The sequence below is a fragment of the Nicotiana tomentosiformis genome, chromosome 5 (assembly GCF_000390325.3).
Source record: "Nicotiana tomentosiformis chromosome 5, ASM39032v3, whole genome shotgun sequence".
Lineage (NCBI taxonomy): Eukaryota > Viridiplantae > Streptophyta > Magnoliopsida > Solanales > Solanaceae > Nicotiana > Nicotiana tomentosiformis.
In genome coordinates this window covers 1,003,015-1,027,412 of record NC_090816.1, presented here as the reverse complement: position 1 = coordinate 1,027,412, position 24,398 = coordinate 1,003,015, and the positions used below count along the sequence as shown (strand labels likewise).

Here is a 24,398-nt window from a genome sequence, read left to right as displayed (position 1 = left end):
ACTCGAACAGCGACCTCGAAACAAACTCGGCTCAATCAAATGAACTCCAAACGAACAAGACTCTCGGACCAGAACTTTGAAGTTCAAAATGAATTCCATGACAAAAAAAGCTGAAAATCCAAATCGCAAGAAGAAGAGCACTGAAATATATCTCTTTTCTTTTGATTTTTATTTTATTTTTCTGATGTAGAAGCAAAATTAAAAATAGAATTCCCAAAAACCCCGAAAAAAATGAATGAAGAATCAGAAGAAGACCTTTCTTTTCCTTGAAACCCTAGCTTTTTCCCGAATTTCTTTTTGAAAATCTGTCCAATCCCTCTTTTTATATCACTCTCTCGAACTTTCATCCTTTTTCTCCAAGAAACAATGGATAAAATCCCTCAAACAATCCGAAATATTTCCCAAAATCCAAGAGCCCACTGATTTTCTTTTTGTGAACAATTTAGGGACAAATGGAAGGCAAGGATTGATTGTGAATCAATCCATGACTCCCATTAATCCAATAGTCGCCCAAAAGAGAATAAAAACGCGTGAAATCGGGAAGGGAATAATTCCGTTGTCATAAATCTGTTAGGGCTCGGGTGATGTGGAGGAAAGAGACGAGGAAGGGACCACGTGGGGAAGTGGGTTCGGATCTTTGGCGGGTTGTGGTGTAAAGGTGGCGGCAGTAGGGTGGAGAGAGGGAGTGTGCGACTGGTTTGAGGTCTCTAGGGTTAGGTTGTAATGTGGGTTTTATATGGGGCTAAGAATTAATTAGGGCCGTTGGATAAGAAGAATGAAGGGGTGAGATTGAAAGGGGTATTGGGGCGGGTCAGCTGACTGGGTCGCGAGTTGGGTTGATATGGGTAATGGACTGCCAATTTTGGGCCTCCTCTTGCCCGAATTGGGCCAACTTTTGTCCAAAAAATGACCCTCTCTTGGACTTTCTCTTGATTTTGGATCAAGACCAAGTCCAACTTAAAATTAATTTTCTTTTTTTCTAAATTACAAGAATAAAAAATTATTACTAATTCATGCTAGTTAAGTAAATAATTCTAATGCAAAAATAATAAAATTACATATTGAGGTAACAGACAAGACCATTTTTGTATCTTTTCCGAAAATTAAACTAAAGCAAAAATAGAGAAAAATATGTTAAATTATAATAGAATAAAAATAATACTAATGACCTTAAGTGAAATAAAAATGCATAATAGGATGAAACTATTTTTGTGTTTTCAATCTTATGTTTAAAAACTAAAATAAAAGTAGACCGAAATCCTAGAAAAATAAGTAAATATTTTAAAATATATTTTTTTTTAAAGTTGCACGGGTCAAAAATTATGTGTTTACAATTTAAATGATAAAAGTTAATAATAAAAACTGACGACATGCAGCAGCAAGATGACCTCCTCCTACACCCACTCCTTCCATTTTAAGCAAGTTATGGTTTAACAAATACAAACAAGGAAAAAGAAAGAGAGATAGTCATCTAATTATATTAAAAGCAAATTTAGGACATGATATGGATCCTATAGAGAGTAAATTTTCGTAATCTATATGGTACTATATATTATTTATAGTACTTTTTGATCCATTTGGAGATTTCAGTTGCAACAATTTACTATCAAGATTCAAGATATACATTCTATTAGTATCTGTTACACGTACAATACGTGTGAGTTCAATCCTCATTAATTTTTTTCTTCAATTCTTCGTTTTTAATCCTTAATATATCTTCAGTGTACAAAAATTTTATTTTAAAAATAATTACTATAGTTTTTGCATACTTTCTTGATCTTATAAGATACTGGAAAAGGTGACAGCTTCTCTTTGTCGCCAAATGCCGCCCACCTTTGTGATTATGCCAAAAAAGGCTTCCATTATTATTGATTCCGATCACAATTTTGGAAATTTCTGGAATATTATAAATCTTGCGTGTAGTTAAATATTATTTGAATTTTTAATCAGATGTCTCGGATTCGATACCTGCTCACAAAGGGGGTCGTAGTGATCATTGTTTATCAAAAATACAGGTTTTCGTAAAATTGTAAGATCATTCCTGAAAATAAAAATAATTTGACAGGTGGTACGAATTCAAATTGTAACACAATAATTTGCATGTGGTAACAATAAAACCAAAATAAAAATCCAGATACAACAATTTGCACATATGCTTTTCTATTTGTCTGGTTCTCCATTTCGGTTAATTTTTGCCTTTTATATTTGCTTAATTTATTATTTCGAAAACATACAAATAAATAAAAATTGCTTCTGCGGCTAGGTTTTAAGTTCCAAGGTAGACCACCCAAAGTGACCTGTTACATCAAAGAACAACCAGCAATCCTTTGACATAGATACATTAGCGAGTTGTTTGGTTCACAAGTTACTCTTACGGAGAATACAATATAAAAATTATTAATGTGATGAAGGAATTATATAAAATTTTATGCTGAACTTACATTTCCAGTCCCTCGACCAAACAACCCCTAACAAGAATAGTGGCCTAGTGGGGTTATAGTAATTGATAAGAGTACCAAAGTGACTCCATATATAACACCCAAATTAATCATAAAAGTGCCTTGTGCAATATTTTGGCATGTACTTAACTTTAATTTCCACGTAAAATTTTACGTAAGAATAAAAACGGAGTCAAAATTTAAAATTTATGAGTTCGAAATTCTAGTCCTTTTAAGTTATTGATTCTAAATTAATATTCTGTACATATTCAACGAATTTTTTAAAACAAATAAATATTTTAGACTAAAGTTACTAGGTCTAACCGAACTCGTAACGTTAACACTAGCTCCGCCCCAACTTACGAACATGGAGAAATAATGGAAAACTACAAGCATAAATAAATAAACAAGCTTTTACTTGATTCTCTATAATAAAATCCACTTTAAAGGGAATAATATTACTATCAAAATTACATTGTACTGAAATTATTTGTAGTAAAAATAATTAAAAAAAAGATGGCAGCAAAGTTCTTATTGAATTCTCTCTACACAATATTTGATTCTGAAGAGACAAATATGGGATCATTGTCTATTCCTAAAATTAAAGCTCCTCTAATATTCTTGAAAGCTATAGCCTTGGGTTCAAATTAATAGTATAAACCAAGACCAACTAAAGAGAAGCACAAAAATATAGATATTCATATACATACACATACATATATATAAGATCCCAAAGTGTTCCAACCAATTTAAAATAATAACATAACGCTATCGGATATTCCTAAAATGACGTAGTTGCCATACCATTAACTAAGATTTAGCCCTTTGTCGCTCTGATACGCAAAAATAAAATTAACATATAGCACATGCATTAGGATTTTCTTCTATGCTGTGATGAACTTGGTAATTATATGTGTGCATAGGAGGAGGATGATGATAATAAGGTCTATATGGCATTACCATGCCTACCACTGCTCTTTCCTTTTTTGTTTCTTCTTTCTTGTCTTCTCCTTCTTTGTTTGGCTCCTCTTTCTTTGCTTCCTCTTTGGATGATTCTTCCTCTTTCTTGCCTTCCTCTTTTTGTTCTTCTTTCTTTGGTTCCTCTTTTGGTCCTACTAACATTATTTCTGTTGCCCAAAATTTGCGCAATTTGCTCACCACAATTACTGGATCAACTGTCCCAATAATGGTTAATGTCTTACCTTTCATATCCATTGAAATTTCATCGATTCCTGCAAAATTTCAGTTGAATTAACCTCATTTATATACAGTTTAATTCAGAAATATCATGACACATTCAAGACGAACTTTTTGATGACCGCATTTCCCCACGATTATTTTTGTTGATAATATCTTGCAAATTAGTTATTATTTCTAGAAGGGACACTTCACCAAAATACTATTGACCATGCTACAAATTTATATCTATTGATGTGACACGATAACTACCTAAATCACGGTAATATTTTGAAAATCATCTAAGCTATGACACTCACAATCCCAAAATTATAGAATTATATGTAGTTTAAGCTTCATCCTTTAATTATTGATATCTAATTATGTAATTTGAACGACTACAACAAATTAACGATCATCCTTTCTAGATTAAAAACTTATACAGTAGATACTTCACATTGACTGACTTTTAAGTAGCACATTTTTACACGTAGAAATAGAGCCAGGATATTAACCTCATGAGTTCTAGATTTTAGAAAAATAATTTTAAGTGTTACTGACTAGGTTTTAAGATTAATATTCGTACATATTTAATAATTTTCATAACACCAAGTACACCCTTGAGCAAAAGTTATTGAGTTTAGCTGAACCCGTAACTCGGCTTCTGTCTCGGCCACTATTTACACGATAGCAGATAAATAAAAAATTTAATAGATTATTCAAAAGCAAACCTTTTTCTTTAACTCATAGAATGAATTATTCAGATATTCAAGTTTGAATTGTTTAGGGTGAGTTGCTGACGTTTAGAGATGGACAGCTTGTAATTATAGAGGACCCATTTGACGTGGCATCATTCAAGAATCAATCGTACACATTAAATTTTTGCTCTTTTTTTCTTCTTCTTTTTCCAGTTAGTGTAAATTAATACAAACTAATTGTCATTAATATTTTTGACCTCATTAATCTTGATAAGCAAAAAATGTGGAAAAGAGTACGTAGTCCAATATTACCTGGAAGAGCAGCCACAGTTTTCAAGGCCTTCCTTTTTTCTCTATCATCTTCCAAATCTAATTTCAGAATAAATTTCTGCAGATATAAAATTTCAAAAAATAAAAGGATCAAACTGTAGAAAGTGGACATAAATAGGAGCACAAAGTAAATAACAGCTCATATAGAAAAACAAAGGAATCATAATTAAGAAGATTAGATATCCAAAGATAGGCAAAAAAATCTAGTAAAATGGAAAGGGAAAGAATCTTAAGGAATCAAAGAAATTAAAAGAAATGATCAAACCCCATATAGAGTTCAAAACAATAGTTGAATATTTCCTGAAATAGTATTCCAAAAGTGGAGAAGTAAAAAGGGAAAGTAATAAAATATGATGAATGAAGAATCATATATACCTTCATTGTTCAGTAGGCTTGTTGGATTAAAGAGGAAAGAATCTGAATATAGAGAATGGAATAGAAGAAAAAGCTAGAAAGAGAGCAAGAAATAGCAAAAAGCAGTAGGGATGAGAAAGAGACAGATATTGTACTCCTACTATATATGGTTCTAGTGACGAGTGAGAGTAAAAAACCTTGTTTTTTGAAGGATCTTTTTTTTTTTTTTTAGAGGTTTTATTTCCAGCCAAGCAAAGTTTCTCTGCATGATTGCTATGATCGTGGCTTGCAATAGGGCCGCTTAAGGATAGTATGGTGCACAAAGTATTTTGTGCTCACGCAAAATTCGGAGAAGGGTCGGGCTGGATCCAAGAAGTGTGATATAGACAGTCTACTCTAATGCAAACATTAATGACCGCTTTTACTGTCCTTTCTCTTTGCAATTTTGGTTCCTCGCAATAATTATTCTTTTCTTTTTAATCGTATAATATTTAGATTCGCAATGCGTAAGATTTATATTTTCTAATTTTTAAATTTTTAACTCGAGATCTCTAATCAAATAGTTTATTTTTAATAGATAAACCCCTTTAAGTAAGTTGGTTACTATTTGATTTCCATATCACAACAAGTCTTATCAACGTTATTTATCAACATGAACACACATTACCTCCAATATAAGAAGCTTCACTATCTTTTAGCCGTAACTCATATATCTCTCAGCTTCACCATCTTTTAGCCGTAACTCATATACCTCATGTGAGTTTTCCAATTTTATTTTGTCTTTCTTTTGTTTCATCTATTTATTTAGAATATTATTTATTTGAGAGTCGGTGTTGAATTCCCTAAATTACCAAGGACTACAACAACAATAACAACAAATCCATTGCAATCCCACATGTGGGGTCTGGGGAAGATAATGTGTACGCAGACCTTATCCCTACTTTATGAAGGAAGATAGATTGTTTCCGATAGACTCTCGCCTCAAGAACAGTAAAAAAAGACACAATAAACAAACAGTAACAATAGTAAGAAAATAAGATAACCAATGACTCTCACTCCAATAGTCTTAATTATTTCTTCTAATTATTATTGCTTAACTAGGTGTCATGGACATTCAAAACAAGGCAAAAGATAGAGAGATAAGCTCAATCAATAAGCATATGTTGAATATCCCACATCGGTCGGGAATGGGAGCATTAGACTAATCTCATCTCATGAGCTATCTTTTGAAGTAGGCCTAAGGTTCATTTATCAGCAAACCTAATCTACGGGCTAGCCTGATTGCTAAGCTCTGCTAGTGTTCTATATAAATTTGATGACTACATATTTCTAGTCCATTAGTTATATTTCTTTCCTTTTACTCATTATTTAAGATCTCATTCCGACCCCCAAAAATATTGAGAAAGGAAGACTAGGGAAAACTAAAGTTCGAGGGAGCAATGTTATCTGTATTTTGATCTCATTGGCGTATATATAATTAAGAACGGCATTGAGTAGGGCACAAGTTTAGTTTAAGATGTTGACTTCTTGCATCTGTTTCACTACGTATAGCTATTATAGTTTTACCTCAAAGTCTTAAACTTGTCTCGCAGTTGTATCATTGCAAGGTTTCATTTATCCCCTTCTTAACTAATAAGAAACGATATAAAAATAGCAGTCCGGTACACAAAATATTCTGCATTCACGTATGGTTCGGAGAAGGGCTGCACCCAAGGAATATGTGATATGTAGTCAACTTACCTAATGCAAACATTAGTGACTGCTTTCAAGCAGTGGCGGATCCAGAATTTTTATCAAGGGGTGTTAAAATATAAATAATTAGATATATCAAAAAGTCAAGGGGAGTCAACGTATAGTAAATATACATAAAATAAAAAAATTTATCTAGCAAAATAGTATAATTTTTCGGCGAAGGAGTGTCGGTCCCTTGCTTCAACGTGGTTCCGCCATTGCTTTCACGGCTCGAACCTTTGACTTATAAATCACACATAAATAACTTTATCGTTACTCTAATGCTACCCTTAACGAGAAACAATATAAAGTGAGAAAAAAAAAATACAAACACTTACACCAATGGTCAACCCTAATAATTGGGTAGCTTAAGAGGTGGTAAGAAATGGTAAAAACGATCATTTTTCATGTAAACATAATTGGACATTCAGGTTTATATGATAAGGGTAACGTTGTCATTTGCTGTCGAGCTACAGACACATAGCCGGCCTATATGCATAGGATACACGTAAACTACTTTCTTTAGCTTTAGTTTTGTGTGGTGTGGCATCCGACGGCGGCCAACCAAATGGTTTCACAATAATGTATATATGTCAGATACTCGATACTACTACTTGAAAAATAATTTACATTAAACATTATATGGGGTGAAAAATAGTCTTAGAACTTAATATTTCCAAATTTAAATTACCGTACAAGTGTAATACTACACTACTCGTGTAAAGTTTTATGTATGTTACTGTCTTACTGATGATATTATTCATATACTATATGTTAGAAACTTGCTCGACGATCATCAATCGAAAAAATCAAGAATCAACATCATATTGGTCTAGCCCTTATATATTTACGTGTAAAGTACATCTGTCGTATCTAATGAGGGCCTTCATCTATAAGACTTGTGTGGTTTAAGTTACAAGAAAAAGAGAAGCAATCAATTCCTTTGTGGACCTCAGCTTAATTTGCTTGGTGGTTTCTAATGTCTTCTCCTTTCTGTTTTCGGAATATTCACTTTCCTAAAAGGTTTTTCTTCCTTTCCCCAAACCTTTTTTTTTGTTCTTAGCTAAGAGTCTAAGAGGTCTGTTTGGCAGAGTGCATTAGAAATATAATGCAGGTATTAGTTTTTTTTTTATTGCTAAATTAGTAATACTTTATTTGGTACACTTTTTCAATATATGTATAACTAATGCATAGCAAACCATAGTATTAGCAATACCAATGTTATTAATACATGCATAAGCTTGGTTAAAAACATAATTGCCCCTCAAAACCTATTCCAAATACTTTCAGCAATATTTTGTATATTTCTATATTGTGATATTTTAATTAATTTTTTCCCTTTAGCATTCTACTATAATAAAACAAAAATCATATTTCATACTAAATTTTATTTTGAATTCGTTCAAAGTATAAACTGAAGTTTTCGTTATTTGTTAAAAATCTACCTATTTTTTTAATAATTGGTATTTTGTATAATATGTCATAGTAGTTAAAATTTTCTTCTCTTTTAACTTTAATATTTCAGTTAGTTTTCTCTTTTAGTTTTGCTCTCCTATAAAAAAAGTTGGCTTTAGAGAGAGTAAAGAATATAGACGGTAATAAAGTTGTTGCAATAAAAATAGGGTACAAAGTTAAAGAATGTGAAGAGTATTTTTGTAAACAACCAATTTATTTATAAATCATGCAATACTTTAATACACCAAACCAAACAGTGGATAAGAAATAATCTCAGCATAACTAATGTTAGCATAACTAATCTCATCACTACTACTACCATCATTAATACTAATACATCTATTCATCACTATTCTTATACCTCCTACTAAACGACCCATGAGACCAATTCTTTGGCCAATACAATCCCGTTTGCATGTACCTCGACTACCTATTCCTCTTCATAATATTCGACTGGTTCAGATGGATTGGGGCTTTTTGGATGCCTGCATATACAGGTATGCGAAGTCTTACATATCTTTATTCGTTAAGATTTAAAAGAAAAATCGAGAGGAAAACAAATGAAATATATAAAGAAGGCATGCCAAATTACTAAGAGATTTACTATTGTACGTCCTTAATTGCATATGATTCATATGTTGCTCGTGATCGTGATTGACCAAGCAGTTGAAATAATATACTATTAATCTACCTGAAGAGGTTAGTGAAACCCTAACTTGAAGGTGACGATGAAATTAAATACTCTAATGTTGATAATAAGAAAAGAGAACATAATATAGAGAAAAGTTCATAGAGATTGTCATGCATAAATCTTTTGAAATTCTTTGTAAATGAATGTGCACTACCCTACGATGAAATTTTAGCTGTTTTATTTCAAACCCTGGTTATTTCAAATGCTACTATTTAATATGAAATACGTTGTCCAAATTAATAAAAGACCTATAAGTGACAAACTAATGAGTAAAGAGGCAAGTAAACATCTCCTATAGGTGGTACGTACCTGTGGGAGTATCTCAAATAGTAGGTATAGGTTCAGTTTTTTTGTCCTTATTCCTTAATAATAGCAATTTTAATAAAAGGGACAAATAATCATCTTACAAGAGACAAGTTAATGTACATGAGATAGCTATATTATTCTAAAATCAAGCCCATAGAAGTAAAGTTATTTCTAAAAAATATCAAGAGTTAGAAATATCTATGGTCTAGATATATTCCAATAGAGGCTAGTATTTACTATTTAGTAATGTCTTGGAAAGGCTAGAATAATCAAACTATTCAATGTTATTATGTTAAGATATGAAAAATATACGAAACAAATAGAAGAAAGAGTAACTTGATTATTGAAAAATCGAATTTCAAAATCTTAAAAAATTAGTAACTGCCAAATTGAATATTCTATTTTCACTCAGTATAAAAACACCGAAAAATGGGTCTACTAAACGTAGCGGGAAATTTGGATTTGAATATGGATTTCTTCAGTGATGACCGACCGAACTTCCGACGGAGGCAGTCGGAACAAGAGACACTGCCTTACAGCTGAAAATTAAGGCAAAAAAATATATTAAATATCGGAAAATATACTAAAGATCGAGGCAAATATTTATAACTAGTGTTCGTCGGTTTTTTTCGACCGAAAGCCGTCGGAAAACTTATGTTATATAACTATATTTTGTGAACCATATCTCGTTTCGTGACTCTCTCTTCCTCTTCACTCCAGCAGCGGCACCTCTTTTTTAGGGTTTCTTCTCTCTTTGAGCTAAGGTTTGGACACTATGCATAAAGCAAAGATTGTTCTTTTAAATTTGTTGTATATCCAAGATTAACTGCTCTCATGTTTGCTTATTTGATTTCCCAATATGTGCAATTTGAATCACTGATTCCTGTATAAATATGGAGTGACTACTGTGGCTTACAGATAACTTGAATCCTTATGCTAACTTGAATTAATATAGGGTTTAGGGTTATCAACTATAGTGTTCATAAATTGCATAGATTGAATGCTTTTTATAATCTTGTTTGGCAAATGTATACGTTTTTCCCCATTTATTTGTGACTTTGTTAATTTTGTGTAGTAATTATTTTGGGACCTTTGAATGTTAGGCAGAAGAGTGTAAATTAATTTGCATAAAATAAATTGTTTTTAGGTATCTCAATTTCTATTTTTGCTCTTTGTGTAGATGGAACTTGAACATCGCAGATGGATGTATAATAGGAACTATTCTAATCGGGAGTTGAGAGAGGAATTTATAGAAGGGGTTGCAGGATTTATTGCTTGGGCGAAAATACTTTATGAATTTCTTACCGGAGGGATGATTAGGTGCCCTTGTGTGAAATGCAAATGTGATAAGTTTTTGAAACCCGAGGACATTAAAGATCATCTTTATAAGAAGGGTTTTATGAAAAATTATTTTGTGTGGATTTTTCACGGAGAAATTGATGCTAATCCTGGTGTTGTCGATTTTCAAAAAACATTTAGCGGTGAGAGTAGTCCATTTGTGGAGAAGAATTTTAAAAATTCTCGATTCAATAAAATGGTTAAGGATGCTTATGGGATGTACTCAGGTGTTCAATCCCAACCAAGTGTCGTGGCTAAGCGCTTCTATGAACACTTAGAGGAAGCTAGTCATCCGCTATATGAAGGCTCAATGCATTCTAAGTTGTCTATTGCACATAGATTACTTTTTATTAAATCGCATTGGAATGTTTCGGTAGCGGCCATAGACTATATCATTGGGCTTATGAATGAACTTGATCCGAATAAAATTGGCTTACCCAATAATTACTACACGGCAAAGAAATTGGTTCCCAATCATGGAGAGGTTGGAGCGTTGGATGGTCTTCAGAGGTTGATTATCGCTCCCGATGGGACTACTGGGTGAGCACTATTTTTGCTAGTTTTTAATTATTGAACATATTTCTTACATTTGTTAAATTTAATGCAGGTTTTTTCCCAACACGCTATCTACGAGTGTGGTTATGGATTGTATTATACCATTTTATCGTGATGCTTGGATTACCTGGAGAGAAATAGAGAGACCAGATGTGGAATTACTTTAGGGTATAAAACAAATTAATTTTTATATTATTTATAAAATTATTATATTTTCATCTAATGTTATTAATTATTTGCAGGTGAAGTGTGCATGGTATGCCGAGCATGATCATCAAATAAGTTGTAATTTCGAGAAGAAAATTGTTGATATGCTTAAAAATACCTTGTGGACTGCTCAGAGAATGGGTCAGAAAAAATCGGATAACGTTAAATTTGTGTATGGTTCTAAAAATATGCGATACAATTTGATACAAATCGTATAGAGAAATAGAAATGTGTGTATTCCTGACTATGAGAATGAGAATGGTGAGCAAAAAAAAATGAATAAGATAAAGTAAAACAAGCACAAGGAGATATCTTTCAATCTTAGAAGTGATCTTTCGTTACAGTGTATGAGGTGCCCTATGCTTACATGGATTCCCCCCTTTTATAGTAGAGGGATCCTACTTTATTTATAATAAAACAAAGCATATAGTGGAGGACCCATGATGAATTGTCTCTTTCTCGATTCCTGCCAAGATTTCCTCACCTAGTGGAATTGCAACGACTTATGTCTGTGAGTCCAGTCTGACTCGGGCTTTTGATCTCGGCTTGAGCTCGATTCTAACTCGAGCTCTCGGTCTTTGGCTTAAGCTCGATTCTGACTTGGACCCTTGACTTGATTCGGGGTCGATGTTGGTTGGTTTCCGATTCATAAGCTTGATAGCTTTACTCTGCATTATAGTTTGATTTGGATTCGAGCTCAATAACGATATCGAACTCGACATTGATCGGCCCCTCGGGTTCGAGGCTTGTTCGCTCTGTATTTGAAAACCATCTCGAAGTCTCATTTCGATCGACTATCATTCGAACTCGAGCAGACGTACGAAGGCCGAAATCTATTTCGACCGTATACAAATAGTCCCCTCGTTTCTCAGAAAGAATGTGATGAGAAACGATATGATTTTTTAACGGCTCGATCGGATTATAACTTGACGTTTCAATGGGGTTTGACCGTGATGCATGTGATAGTTGTTCCGTCGGTTTAGTCTTTCAAGGCATTTAATGCATGTCAGGTGGTTGTCGGCCACCGCTGATACTGAACCGCCATCGCTTGAACCTATAAATAACCCTTCCTTTTATCATTTACCACTTTTACACCTTCTATCTTCCAAATTTCCCAAGTCCCTTTTTCGTATTCTCTAACTTACCCGTAAATCTGTGATTTCTTTTTGCAAAAGCCCCTCTTCAATTCTACCAAATCTTTGTTACTTTCCTCTATTCCTCACCTCTGAATTCGAAAATGGCGAAAACGTCACAAACCATTCCTCAGAAAGAGAAGGCTTCATCTTTACAATGTGTCGCCGATGATACACCGGCAGAACCACGGCCTGAGGAGTGCGTTCCCGAGGCGTGTGTCCTTACTTCTGATTTTAAGGTCGATAAAGGCTCATCGGTCCCTGGCCGATGTGAACCAATATCGAGGTACATATGTTCGATAACCGAGAAGCACCTCCAACAGCTAAAGAAAGATTGCAGTTGGGATAAAAAAGAAATGATGATTCCTTCTTCTGACGAAGATATCACTTCTTACGTGAAAGGGTTTTTGAATGTGTATACTTACCCCTTCACGTTAGGTCCCTTCGATTTCGTTATTATTGACTTCTGTCGTCAATACCAAATAACCCTAGGCCAGGTCCATCCTTCTTTTTGGCGGATCGTTATCCTGATCTGATATTTCATGAGAAAAATCGAGGGGATGTCGTTCACCCTCGACCATCTTATCCGATTGTATCGTCCTCGACTTTTTTCGAGGAGGGTTAATAAAACTTCAGCGTCGGGCTTCCAAGGCTCTGTTCTCGAGTATTGACAAGGACAGGGATCGGGGTTGGATGGGCAGGTTCGTTCTAGTGAGGACGTCGGACCTGATTCTGACCGAAAAGATGTCATTTCCCGAGGAGTGAAATATGAAACGTAAGTGTGATCCTGCTGTTTCTTCTATTTTGTTCTTTCATTTCTTTTCTCATCGACACTCTTCTTTTTATGATGTAGCGGTTCCCTGGAAGCCCGGAGCAGTTCCCGATCTCAAGAACTGGGTACGAGCTCTTGTTTCGACCTCCACATACGCCGAGCGCTCATGGCACGATTTGTCAAAGGGTCGGTGGGAGGCCAATAATCATGGTAAACCCCTTTCTCGTATTCTTTGATAGTTCAAACGAGGTAGTTTTCCGATTATCTTAACAAAATTTTCCATATGCAGGTCTGGGTAAAGATTCGGTTTTTAGGCCCTTGTCCAACGAGGAAGAAACTTTGGCCTCTGTCACAAAGCGGGTGAAGGGAAATAAAAGGAAAAGAGCCATCGTTCCCGAAGATCCGAAACCGAAGAAGAGGACGGCTCGTAAGCCGAACAAGAATGCCATTCCTTTGACCGTGGAATCAGTTTTGCATCTAAGGGATGAAGATAAATAAGAAGAAGAAGAAGAAGAAGAAGAAGAAGAAGAAGAAGAAGAAGAAGAAGAAGAAGAAAATGATGGGTCTGCGCTGGCAGCCCGAACGAAGAGAACCACCGATGCCCCATCGGCTGCTAGATTGATGATGCTTCATGAGACACCGCCTCGAACTGAGGATATACCGGAGAAAATTCAGGTTGATTCCCCGAATTATTGGAGATCGAAGACTCATCTCATCGGAGCCAACGGATGGGGGATACGTCTGAAAGGGCCCTCGAATCCCTTCGAACCGAAGAGAATGCTCCAAGTGATTCTTTTGGGGTAGCAGCAATCGAAGATTCACCCATATTTCCCGATTTTTCCGAAGGGGTGATTCGGGAAGCTCAAGCTCTGGGGGACCTCTATCTAGACAGGCCTCACGATGGAGAGGATCCCTTTCGTGACCTGTCTACCGGTGTCGAGGACGTTGCAGGTACTGGTGATGAACCGGATCTTTTTCATGGGGTGCGGCAGGCTTTGAATCAGATAAGCCTTAAAATTATTTTGTCGGTACTATCTTCATGTTTACTTTTCGTTAACTTCATTTCCTGTTTCTTTTGTAGGCAGTGGCAGTTCATCGAGAAACATGTTCTCGGTCCAAAAATGAGCTGCGTCGATACGAGGCCGACCTTCGACGGGTTACTGATGAGAGGAAATCCCTAACACTTCTCTTAGGGCAGAGAGAAGAGGAAATAAAAGACCTCCAAGTTGAGTTGGCCAAGGCTTGTCGAGATCAGACCGACTTGTCTAAGCAGGCAATGAAACTTTTAAAAGCCTATGGGCTTGATACCACAATGATAGCTAAATATTCGATCTCACAGTTGCAGCAAGAAATTGAGATGATCGGGAAGCTTCGTGAGGAGGTCGGCGTGATAAAAGCGGAGTCTTTGCAGTGGAAAGAAGGTGTGGACCGCTTTGCTGCAGAGAAAGAAACTGCTCGAGCCCAGTTATCATCGGCCGAAACCCAACATCAAAGAATGAATGAAAAAGGCCTGGATCAAGCAAGAAGAATAGAGGAGCTCGAGGCTCGGTTGGCCTTTGTACTTGCAAAGGCCGAATCTGATGCCCAAAAGGCAAAAGCCGATGCGGATGCACTCGTGGCCGTCTATCGGGCCGATGCGGATGCACTCGTGGCCGTCTATCGGGCCGACGCTAAGGCTGCCTAGGTCCAAGCAAGAGAGGCAGTCGAGACCGCCGATGCTCGAGCATAATGGGTTGCCGAACTTGCTAAGTGCCGATCTCGGAGGGAAACCCTTGAGGAGATCCATGCTCGTGATTTCGATCTCGCTGAAGAGATAAAAAGGGCCAAAGAACTTGAAGCTGATGTTGAAGCCCTGGTTTCCCATGGCGATGATGATGACAATGATGATGATGATGGGAGTGAGAGCGGATCCGAGAACAGGGGGAGCCCGATAGAGAAGAGACCGCTCCTGAGGATGACCAGGAAGCTTTGTCCTTAATTTTTACGTTGTAATCAATCATGTAGACTAATTTGTATATAGACAATTTTTCCGACTTGCTTCTTTTTTTGTGAAAACATTCATAATCAAATTTGGACTTCGTAGCCTCTATAATTCAGCGAGAACTTGAAGTGATGTAGCCTTTAGGCTTATTAGTTGAGTCAATGATTCGAGCTAGTTGTAATGTAGCCCGTAGGCGTAATGGTCGAGTGAGTTCTTTCTCGAACTCGAAATATAAGTAGCCCATATGCTTAGTAGTCAAGTGAATGATTCGAACTCAATATAATGTAGCCCGTAGGCGTAATGGTCGAGTGAGTGCTTGCTCTAACTCAAACTAAAAGTAGCCCGTAGGCTTAGTAGTCGAGTGAATGATTCAAAATCGATGTAATGTAGCCCGTAGGTATAATGGTCGAGTGAGTGCTTGCTCGAACTCGAACTAAAAGTAGCTCGTGGGCTTAGCAGTCGAGTGAATGATTCAAACTCGATGTAATGTAGCCCGTAGGCATAAACTCGATGTAATGTAGCCCGTAGGTGTACTGGTTGAGTGAGTGCTTGCTCGAACTCGAAATACAAGTAGCCCGTAGGCTTAGTAGTCGAGTGAATGATTCGAACTTGATGTAATGTATCCCATAGGCGTAATGGTCGAGTGAGTGCTTGCTCGAACTTGAACTAAAAGTAGCCCGTAGGCTTAGTAGTCGAGCGAATGATTTGAACTCGATGTAATGTATCCCGTAGGCATAATGGTCGAGTGAGTGCTTGCCCAAACTCAAACTAAAAGTAGCCCGTAGGCTTAGTAGTCAAGTGAATGATTTGAACTCGATGTAATGTAGCCCGTAGGCATAATGGCCGAGTAAGTGTTTGCTCGAACTCGAACTAAAAGTAGCACGTAGGTTTAATGGTCGAATTTATCTTAATTCTGTTTGCGTAATAAATCTCCAAATATAGGAATGTTTCTTGGATATAAGATGTCGGTAAAGAACTTTCTTTGCAAGTCACTATACATGTGTTCATGTTTCACCCTTGGGTTCGGGCCAACTACGTGAGCATGGTTCGTCTTGACCATTTGGATCTTACAACCTTTCCTATTGGAACCCCGTTGTTTGCGAAATAACTTTCTTGCATCGGAACTTGATATATTTGAGGGCTAATGCCCCCCAGTATTCGAGGTCGATTGTAAAGAGGCCTCGGATACTGTTGTAAGTGCAGCACGATCATTGGTTGCCTCATTAAGAACCTTGCCGAAAAACCCATTTGGAATAAAAACTGGTCTAAGGGAAAAAGAGTGCAACGCGTGTTTTCAGATCTATGGGTTCGTATCGAAGGATCCATCTTAGCTCCTGCTCGGATTTTTGCATGGGTCAGTTTTGAAATGTAAATGAATATGGAAGGGTCGTACCTTAGCAGTAGTATCGTTTTAGATGTGACACATTCCAATTTCTTGATAGTTGTTTGCCGTTTATAATGCCGAGCTTGTAAGATCCCTTTCAGACATTATCGAGAACCTGGTACGGTCCTTCCCAGTTCGGTCCTAGTTTTCCTTCGTTCGGATTTTGGGTATTCAGGGTGACTTTCCTTAACACTAAGTCCCCGGGATTAAAATAGCGGAGCTTGGTTATACGATTATAGTATCTTTCGATTCGTTGCTTTTGGCACTGGGTTCGCCGACTTCGACCGGTAACAATGCTTCAGACCCATATACTAAGGAGAACGGGGTTGCCCCTGTACTAGATTTTGACGTTGTTCGATATGCCTAAAGGACTTCGGGTAGGATTTCTCTCCACTTTCCTTTAGCGTCGTTCAACCTCTTCTTTAGGTTTTGAATGATAGTTTTGTTCGTTGATTTGGCCTGTCCGTTCCCACTGGGGTGGTACGATGTTGATAATATCCTTCTTATTTTGTGATCTTTGAATAATTTCGTCACTTTGCTGCCTACGAATTGTTTCCCATTGTCACATACTATTTTGGCGGGTATCCTGAATCGACATACGATATGATCCCAGATAAAGTCTATAATTTCTCTCTCTCTTATTTTCTCAAACGACTGCGCTTCAACCCATTTAGAGAAATAGTCAGTCATAAATAAAATGAATTTGGCTTTACCTGGGGTCGATGGCAGAGGGCCGATGATATCCATTCCCCATTTCATGAACGGCCATGGGGACAGAACTGAGTAAAGTTGCTCTCCGGGTTGATGGATTATTGGCGCAAACCTTTGACATTTGTCACATTTTCGAACAAATTCCTTCGCATCTTTGCCCATATCGATCCAATAATACCCTACTCTGATTATTTTTCGGACTAATGGATCAGCGCCGGAGTGATTCCCACAAGTTCCCTCGTGCACTTCGTGTAGGATGTAATCGGTATCTCCCGAACCCAAGCATACTGCCAATGGTCCATCGAATGTCCTTCGGCATAGTGTTCCATCTGAAGCCAACGTGAATCGAGCAGCTTTAGTCCGTAGGACCCTTGAATCTTTAGGGTCCGGTGGGAGCTTTCCGCTCTTTAAGTATTCAATATACTTATTTTTCCGATCCCAGGTTAAGCTCGTAGAATTTATCTCGGCGTGACCTTCTTTGATCACGGATCTTGAGAGTTGAACGACAGTCCCCGAGCTCAAGTCACCTTCCTAGACCGACGATCCCAAATTCGCAAGTGCATCAGCCTTACTGTTTTGCTCTCGTGGAACATGTTGTATAGTTCATTGTTTGAAATGGTGCAAAGTGACATATAGTTTGTCCAAATACCGTTGCATTCTATCTTCTCGAACTTCGAAGGTTTTGTTTACTTGGCTTACCACCAGCAAAGAGTCACAATTGGCTTCAATGACTTCTGCTCCCAAGTTTTTAGCTAGCTCGAGACCTACAATCATGGCCTCATACTCGGCCTCGTTGTTAGTCAACCTGGTAGTTTTAATAGATTGCCTAATAGTGTTACCTGTGGGTGGCTTTAAAACTATGCCTAGCCCGGACTCCTTCACGTTCGAAGCTCCGTCCGTAAAAAGGGTCCATACCCCCAATGACATACCCGATTTCAACAGGAGTTCTTTTTCGACTTCGGGTACGAGGGTTGGCATGAAATCGGCCATGAAGTCTACTAAAATTTGAGATTTTATGGACATACAGGGTTGATACTCGATATCGTATCCACTGAGTTTGACGGCCCATTTAGCTAATCGGCCTGATAGTTCGGGCTTGTGCAAAATATTACGAAGCGGATAAGTGGTTAATACGTATATGGGGTGACATTGAAAGTACGGTCTTAACTTTCTAGAGGCGCTTATCAGTGCAAGTGCCAGTTTTTCTAGGTGCGGATATCTAGTTTCAGCTTCTCCTAAGGTCCGACTTATATAATAAATGGGAAATTGCGTACCTTGTTCTTCCCGAACTAGGACACCGCTTACTGCGATTTTCGATACTGCCAAGTACAAACAGAGTTTTTCGTCTATTTTTGGAGTGTGAAGTAGCGGTGGGCTCGATAGATATTGTTTCAGTTCCTCTAATGCCTGTTGGTATTCCGGGGTCCAAGCGAAATCGTTCTTCTTTTTAAGTAGAGAGAAAATTTTATGACTTCGATCTGATGATCTCGAAATGAATCGGCCTAAGGCTGCAATCCGTCATATTAGCCTTTATACAGCTTTCACGCTGTCCACGATGGTGATGTCTTCGATGGCCTTGATTTTATCGGGGTTAATCTCAATTCCCCGATTTGACACCATGAAGCCGAGGAACTTGCCCGAACCGACCCCGAAAGCACATTTTTTGGGGTTGAGCTTCATGTTGTATTTCCTCAAAATCTTGAACGTTTCTTGCAAATGGGTCAAATGGTCCTCTGCGCGCAGGGACTTAACTAGCATGTCATCAATATAAACTTTTATTGATTTACCTATTTGTTCTTCGAACATTTTATTCACTAGGCGTTGGTAAGTAGCCCCTGCATTTTTAGCCCGAAGGGCATCACATTATAACAATATGTTCCATATTTGGTGACAAATGAAGTTATTTCCTGGTCTTCCGGGCTCATCTGGATTTGATTATACCCGGAGTAGGCATCGAGAAAAGTGAGGATCTCGTGGCCGGCCGTGGCATCGATCATGCGATCGATGTTGGGCAGTGGAAAAGAATCTTTGGGGCATGCTTTGTTCAAATCCTTATAGTCCACACACATTCTAAGTTTGTTCCCTTTTTTAGGCACTACAACTACATTGGATAACCATTCGGGATATTCCACCTCCCGAATTGACCCTATCTTGAGGATTTTGGTTACCTCGTCCTTTATAAATGCGTGCTTTACCTCGGATTAGGGTCTTCTATTTTGCTTTACCGGTCTGAACCTAGGGTTCAAGCTTAGCCGATGCGTCGTTATGTCTGGTTGTATCCCTTTTATATCCAAATGGGACCAAGCAAAGCAATCAATGTTACCAATAAGAAATTGAATAAGTTTCTTCCTGAGTTCAGGGCTCAACCCCGTTCCCAGGTATACCTTTTGTTCGGGCCAGTGTTCGATTAGTGTGACTTGCTCCAGTTCCTCAATCATTGATTTGGTGGCGTCGGAGTCATCGGGAATCACGAAGGATCGAGGGATCCTTTGATCATAATCTTCTTCCATCTTCCGGTTATGTGGTTGGGTCAAAGCCAATGTCTGTGATTGCTATTTTGTATCTCGTCCCCCATCTGAGCCCGATCCCTTTACTAGCAAAGGCGAGGATATTGATTTAGATTCCTCGACGGCGAACATTTCTCTTGCGACTGGTTGTTCTCCGTATACTGTTTTGATTCCACTCGATGTTGGGAATTTGAGGACCTGGTGTAGGGTCGAAGGTACAACTCTCATGTTGTGGATCCATGACATTCCGAAAAGGGCGTTGTATCTCATGTCGCCTTTGATTACGTGAAACTTCGTTTCCCGGATGGTTCCAGCCATGTTTATTGGTAGAATTATCTCGCCTTTGGTGGTTTCACATGCCATATTGAATCCGTTTAGAACCAAGGTTGCAGGTACGATCTGATCCCGCAGGCTGAGCTATTCTATGACCCTCAATCTGACGATGTTGGCCGAGCTACCTGGATCAATCAACACACGCTCAATTTTAGTTTTATTCATGAGTACAAATATTACCAGTGCGTCATTATGAGGTTGTATGAATCCTTCTACATCTTCATCACTGAAGGACATCGTTCCCGTGGGTGTGTAATCTTGAGTTCGAGATCGCTTTTCTCTTACAATCGTCGTCTTAGTGCGCTTAAGCACTGGTCCCTGAGGGGTATCGGTGCCGCTGATGATCATGTGAATGATGTGCTGTGGTTCTTCTTGTTCGATGTTCTTGCCGAAATCCCTATTTTTAAAATGGTTCTTTGCCCTATCGATAAACAATTCTCGAAGGTGCCCTTTGTTGAATAACCAGGCTACTTCCTCTCTTAGTTGCCTGTAATCTTCCGTTCTGTGGCCATGCGTGCCATGATATTCGCACATTTGATTGGGATTCCTCTGGGCAGGATCAGTCTGCATGGGTCGAGGCTATTTAGTGTCTTTGATATGTCCGATAGCCGATACGATGGCGGATAAATCAATGCTGAAGTTATACTCCGATAACCGAGGTGCTTCCTTAGATCTGGCAGGCCTATCGAACCTACTTTTGTTCATCAGCCCCTGGAGCCCTTGACCTCGATCATTTCTTTTGTTATTTTGCCTGAGGTTATGTCTCGATTCACTAAGTCTGTGGTTTCCGTTGTACGGTTGGTATCGATCCCCGATCGGGCCTCCTTCTCGATTAGTATCCCTTCGAACAGCAGGTTCAGACCCCAATTGATCATCTTCGACTCTAATTTTTGATTGGTACTGATTGTGCGCGTCGGCCCACGTGATGGCTGGGTATTCGATCGGGTTATGCTTTAATCACCGTGAAGCCGTCGAACTTCGTTCGTTCAAATCTTGAGTGAAATCCTGAATAGCCCAATCGTCTGTGACTGGTGGTAAGTCCATTCGTTCCATTTGAAAACGAGATACGAACTCCCTCAGTATCTCGTTATCCTTTTGCCTTACCTTGAAGAGGTCCGATTTCTTTGTTGCAACTTTTATGGCGCCGGCATGTGCTTTCACAAAAGAATCTGCTAACTTGGCGAATGAGTCGATGGAATTTGGTGGTAGGTTGTGATACCAAATCATTGCCCCTTTAGAGAGGGTCTCTCCGAATTTTTTCAATAACACATATTCGATTTCATCGTCTTCTAAATCATTGCCCTTAATGGCGCATGTGTAAGAAGTGACGTGCTCGTTCCGTTATATTTGAGAATTTCGGGCATACAGAATTTTTTGGGGATTGGTTTTGGGGCTGCACTCGAGGGAAAAGGTTTTTGCACGAATTTTTTCAAATCCAACCCTTTTATCATTGGTGGAACTCCCGGGATCTGATCGACCCTAGAGTTGTAAGTTTCTACTTTTTTATCGTAGGCTTCGACTCGCTTTGTGAGTTCCTCGAGCAATTTAGCAATTTCGGGAGTAGTCCCCGATTCTTGCTCATTTGACCTCACCATGGCTGGCTCCGTTCTGTGGGTGATTTCTCGAGGTGGATTGGGCTCCGGCCTACTTTGTAGCTGGGTTTGGCTTTGCAACTGAGCTATTGCTGCCTGTTGGGCTTGCAACATTTCGAAAATCACACATAAGCTAACTTAGTTTTCCTCGATGTTGTGGGTATCTCGAGCCGCAGACCGAGTGTCACCATGGATGTTATTCTCGGGTTCAGCATGTAGGTTCGCCTCAATGGCTATATGAGAATTGATGTCTATTGGCGCTCTGATTCGAGCCCCAACGACGTTTACAAGTGGTCTTTCAATACCGGGTGTCAAGTTATTATTTTCGTCTTGAAGACCGGCCCTGTTGTCGATTGGTGAAGCCATTTGGTTGATGGTTAGTCGTAGCTAATCCGAAATTCAAGATATTTTTGGAGACAAGCGCAAAACACAATGGCGTGTTTTTTCAGATTCGTATCAAATAACCACTGTTATCCTTAGCCCCACGGTGGGTGCCAAACTGTTTATCCGAAAAATCAGATAACGTTAAATTTGTGTATGTTTCTAAGGATATGCGATACAATTTGATACAAATCGTATAGAGAAATAGAAATGTGTGTATTCCTGACTATGAGAATGAGAATAGTGAGCAAAAAAGAATGAATAAGATAAAGTAAAACAAGCACAAGGAGTTATCTTTCAATCTTAGAAGTGATCTTTCGTTACAGTGTATGAGGTGCCCTATGCTTACAAGGATTCCCCCCTTTTATAGTAGAGGGATCCTACTTTATTTATAATAAAATAAAGCATATAGTGGAGGACCCATGATGAATTGTCTCTTCTTCGATTCCTGCCAAGATTCTCTCACGTAGTGGGATTGCAACGGCTTATGTCTGTGAGTCCGGTCTGACTCGGGCTTTTGATCTCGGCTTGAGCCCGATTCTAACTCGAGCTATCGGTCTTTAGCTGAAGCTCGATTCTGACTTGGACCCTTGACTTGATTCGGGATCGATGTTTGTTGGTCTTCGGCTCATAAGCTTGATAGCTTTACTTTGCATTATAGTTCGATTTTGATTCGAGCTCAATAACGATATCGAACTCGACATTGATCGTCCTTTCAGGTTCGCGGCTTGTTCGCTCCATCTTTGGAAACTATTTCGAAGTCTCACTTCGATCGACTATCATTCGAACTCGAGCAGACGTGCAAAGGCCGAAATCTATTTCGACCGTATACAAAGATATATGGACTAGACTCAGTGAATAGTGGGACATTGCAGAATTTGAGAAGAAGAGCACCAAAGCAAAGGCTGCCCGTGCCTCCAAGAAGGGTGGCTCGTTGCACACCGGGGGTTCAGTTAGTATAGGGACCCATCGAAGGAGATTAGTAACTTGTTTATTAAATTTTCCTTGATTTTAACTACACGCAATCGAAGTTTTATCCAACTCATATTTTTTCTTTTTGCAGGAAAAGTTAAAAGGAAGAACTATGAATGATGAGGTCTTTGAGGAGACACACGTGGAAAAAAAAATATGGTATAAGAATTTTGGTCAAGCCGCATATTGAGGGGACATATGTAAGATCCTAATTTTAGGACTATTTTGCTCTTTAACATGATTTTGTTATATAATGCTTATCATTTAAATTTCAGGATAGATATACAAAAGGTTTGGATGAATGGCGTCAAAGCCAGCCCGCTGGAGGTAGCTCAACCCAACCATCATCCGATGATATTGCTTTAAGATTGTTTGGTGCTTCTTCTAGTTCTTCGCAGTATGAAGAAGAGATAGATTCATTGCGGAGACAAATACAAGAGACGTCGGAAAAGCACGAAGCAAACAGTTTAAAACTTGATAGACTGGAGGATTTAATGCATAAACTCATGGATAGTTGTCGATCTGATCCACAGTCTGACTCTGATGACGAGAATTAGTTTGTTCCAATTGTGATGTTTGAAGCATTTACTTGTTAGATTTTGTTGAGATGTTACTTGAATGGTGTTTGAATGTTTAGGCTTGTATTTTGGATATTTTAATTACAAACTTTTATGTTGAATACTTTAGTTGTTGGAATTTTAAGGGTTTGATTGGTGGATTGACGGCTTGGAATCGATGGATTAATTGTTTGGTTGAATTCCTATTGTTTGGTTGTTGTTCGCTTATTTGGAAGGTGGTTTAGCTTATAAAACAGTTGTTCTTGGTTCATAACTTTCCATTTTTCTGACGAATTTCTAACAGAAGTCGTTGGATAATTCTAAATAAAATTTCTAGATTTAACAATATGTTTGATGGAACTCAGTCATTATTCAACTTCGGCGTTTCATGGTGGCGGTCTGAAGTTACCCATGGCTTCCTTCGAAAGCCTTTTCCGGCAAGTTGTATTCCGCCGGATAAATCTAAATGGTGTTGCAAACCATCAAATGACGATTTTACGACTGGATGAGCCATTGAAAATTAGAAGATTTCTAGTAGTTGGAAAGAAAGAAAGACTTTGAAACTTGTGGTCTAAAACTAGTGCATTAGACATTTGTGTGACTAGATTTGTATACAGTGGAGGATGCATATCTTAAGGCTTTCTGCTTACTGTTCTTGAAGCTTTGACCGAGATCGGAAAAAGATTGAACCATTTGGCTGATCATAGAATGTTATACAGGTAATTTTCATAACAAAGATGGTGTCAATTAGTTTGAAGAGACCATCTGACATTAAAATTTTCTTTAGCAAGAAAAA

At 38.1% G+C, this 24,398-nt stretch overlaps 2 protein-coding genes and 1 long non-coding RNA gene across 3 annotated transcripts; 2 read left to right on the top strand and 1 right to left on the bottom strand.

Annotated features, from left to right (window-relative positions):
- Positions 1-3,109: 3,109 nt before the first annotated feature.
- Positions 3,110-5,173, bottom strand: LOC104115313 (heavy metal-associated isoprenylated plant protein 39-like). Its single transcript, XM_009625909.4, has 3 exons — positions 5,018-5,173; positions 4,625-4,700; positions 3,110-3,670 (listed from the first exon to the last, which is right to left on the bottom strand). Exons 1-3 carry the CDS (start codon positions 5,021-5,023, stop codon positions 3,291-3,293), a joined length of 462 nt encoding a protein of 153 aa, XP_009624204.1. The 5' UTR covers positions 5,024-5,173; the 3' UTR covers positions 3,110-3,290.
- Positions 5,174-9,790: 4,617 nt separating this feature from the next.
- On the top strand, positions 9,791-11,427 carry LOC108948315 (uncharacterized). Its single transcript, XM_018777291.3, has 4 exons — positions 9,791-9,943; positions 10,360-11,057; positions 11,125-11,240; positions 11,315-11,427. The coding sequence occupies exons 2-3, from the start codon at positions 10,360-10,362 to the stop codon at positions 11,237-11,239; spliced, it is 813 nt and encodes a 270-aa protein (XP_018632807.1). The 5' UTR covers positions 9,791-9,943; the 3' UTR covers position 11,240; positions 11,315-11,427.
- Positions 11,428-22,912: 11,485 nt separating this feature from the next.
- Positions 22,913-23,747, top strand: LOC108943931 (uncharacterized). The gene is made up of 3 exons (XR_001967925.3): positions 22,913-23,055; positions 23,137-23,245; positions 23,321-23,747. It is a non-coding gene; the product is annotated as an uncharacterized lncRNA (long non-coding RNA).
- The last annotated feature ends 651 nt before the right edge of the window (positions 23,748-24,398 follow it).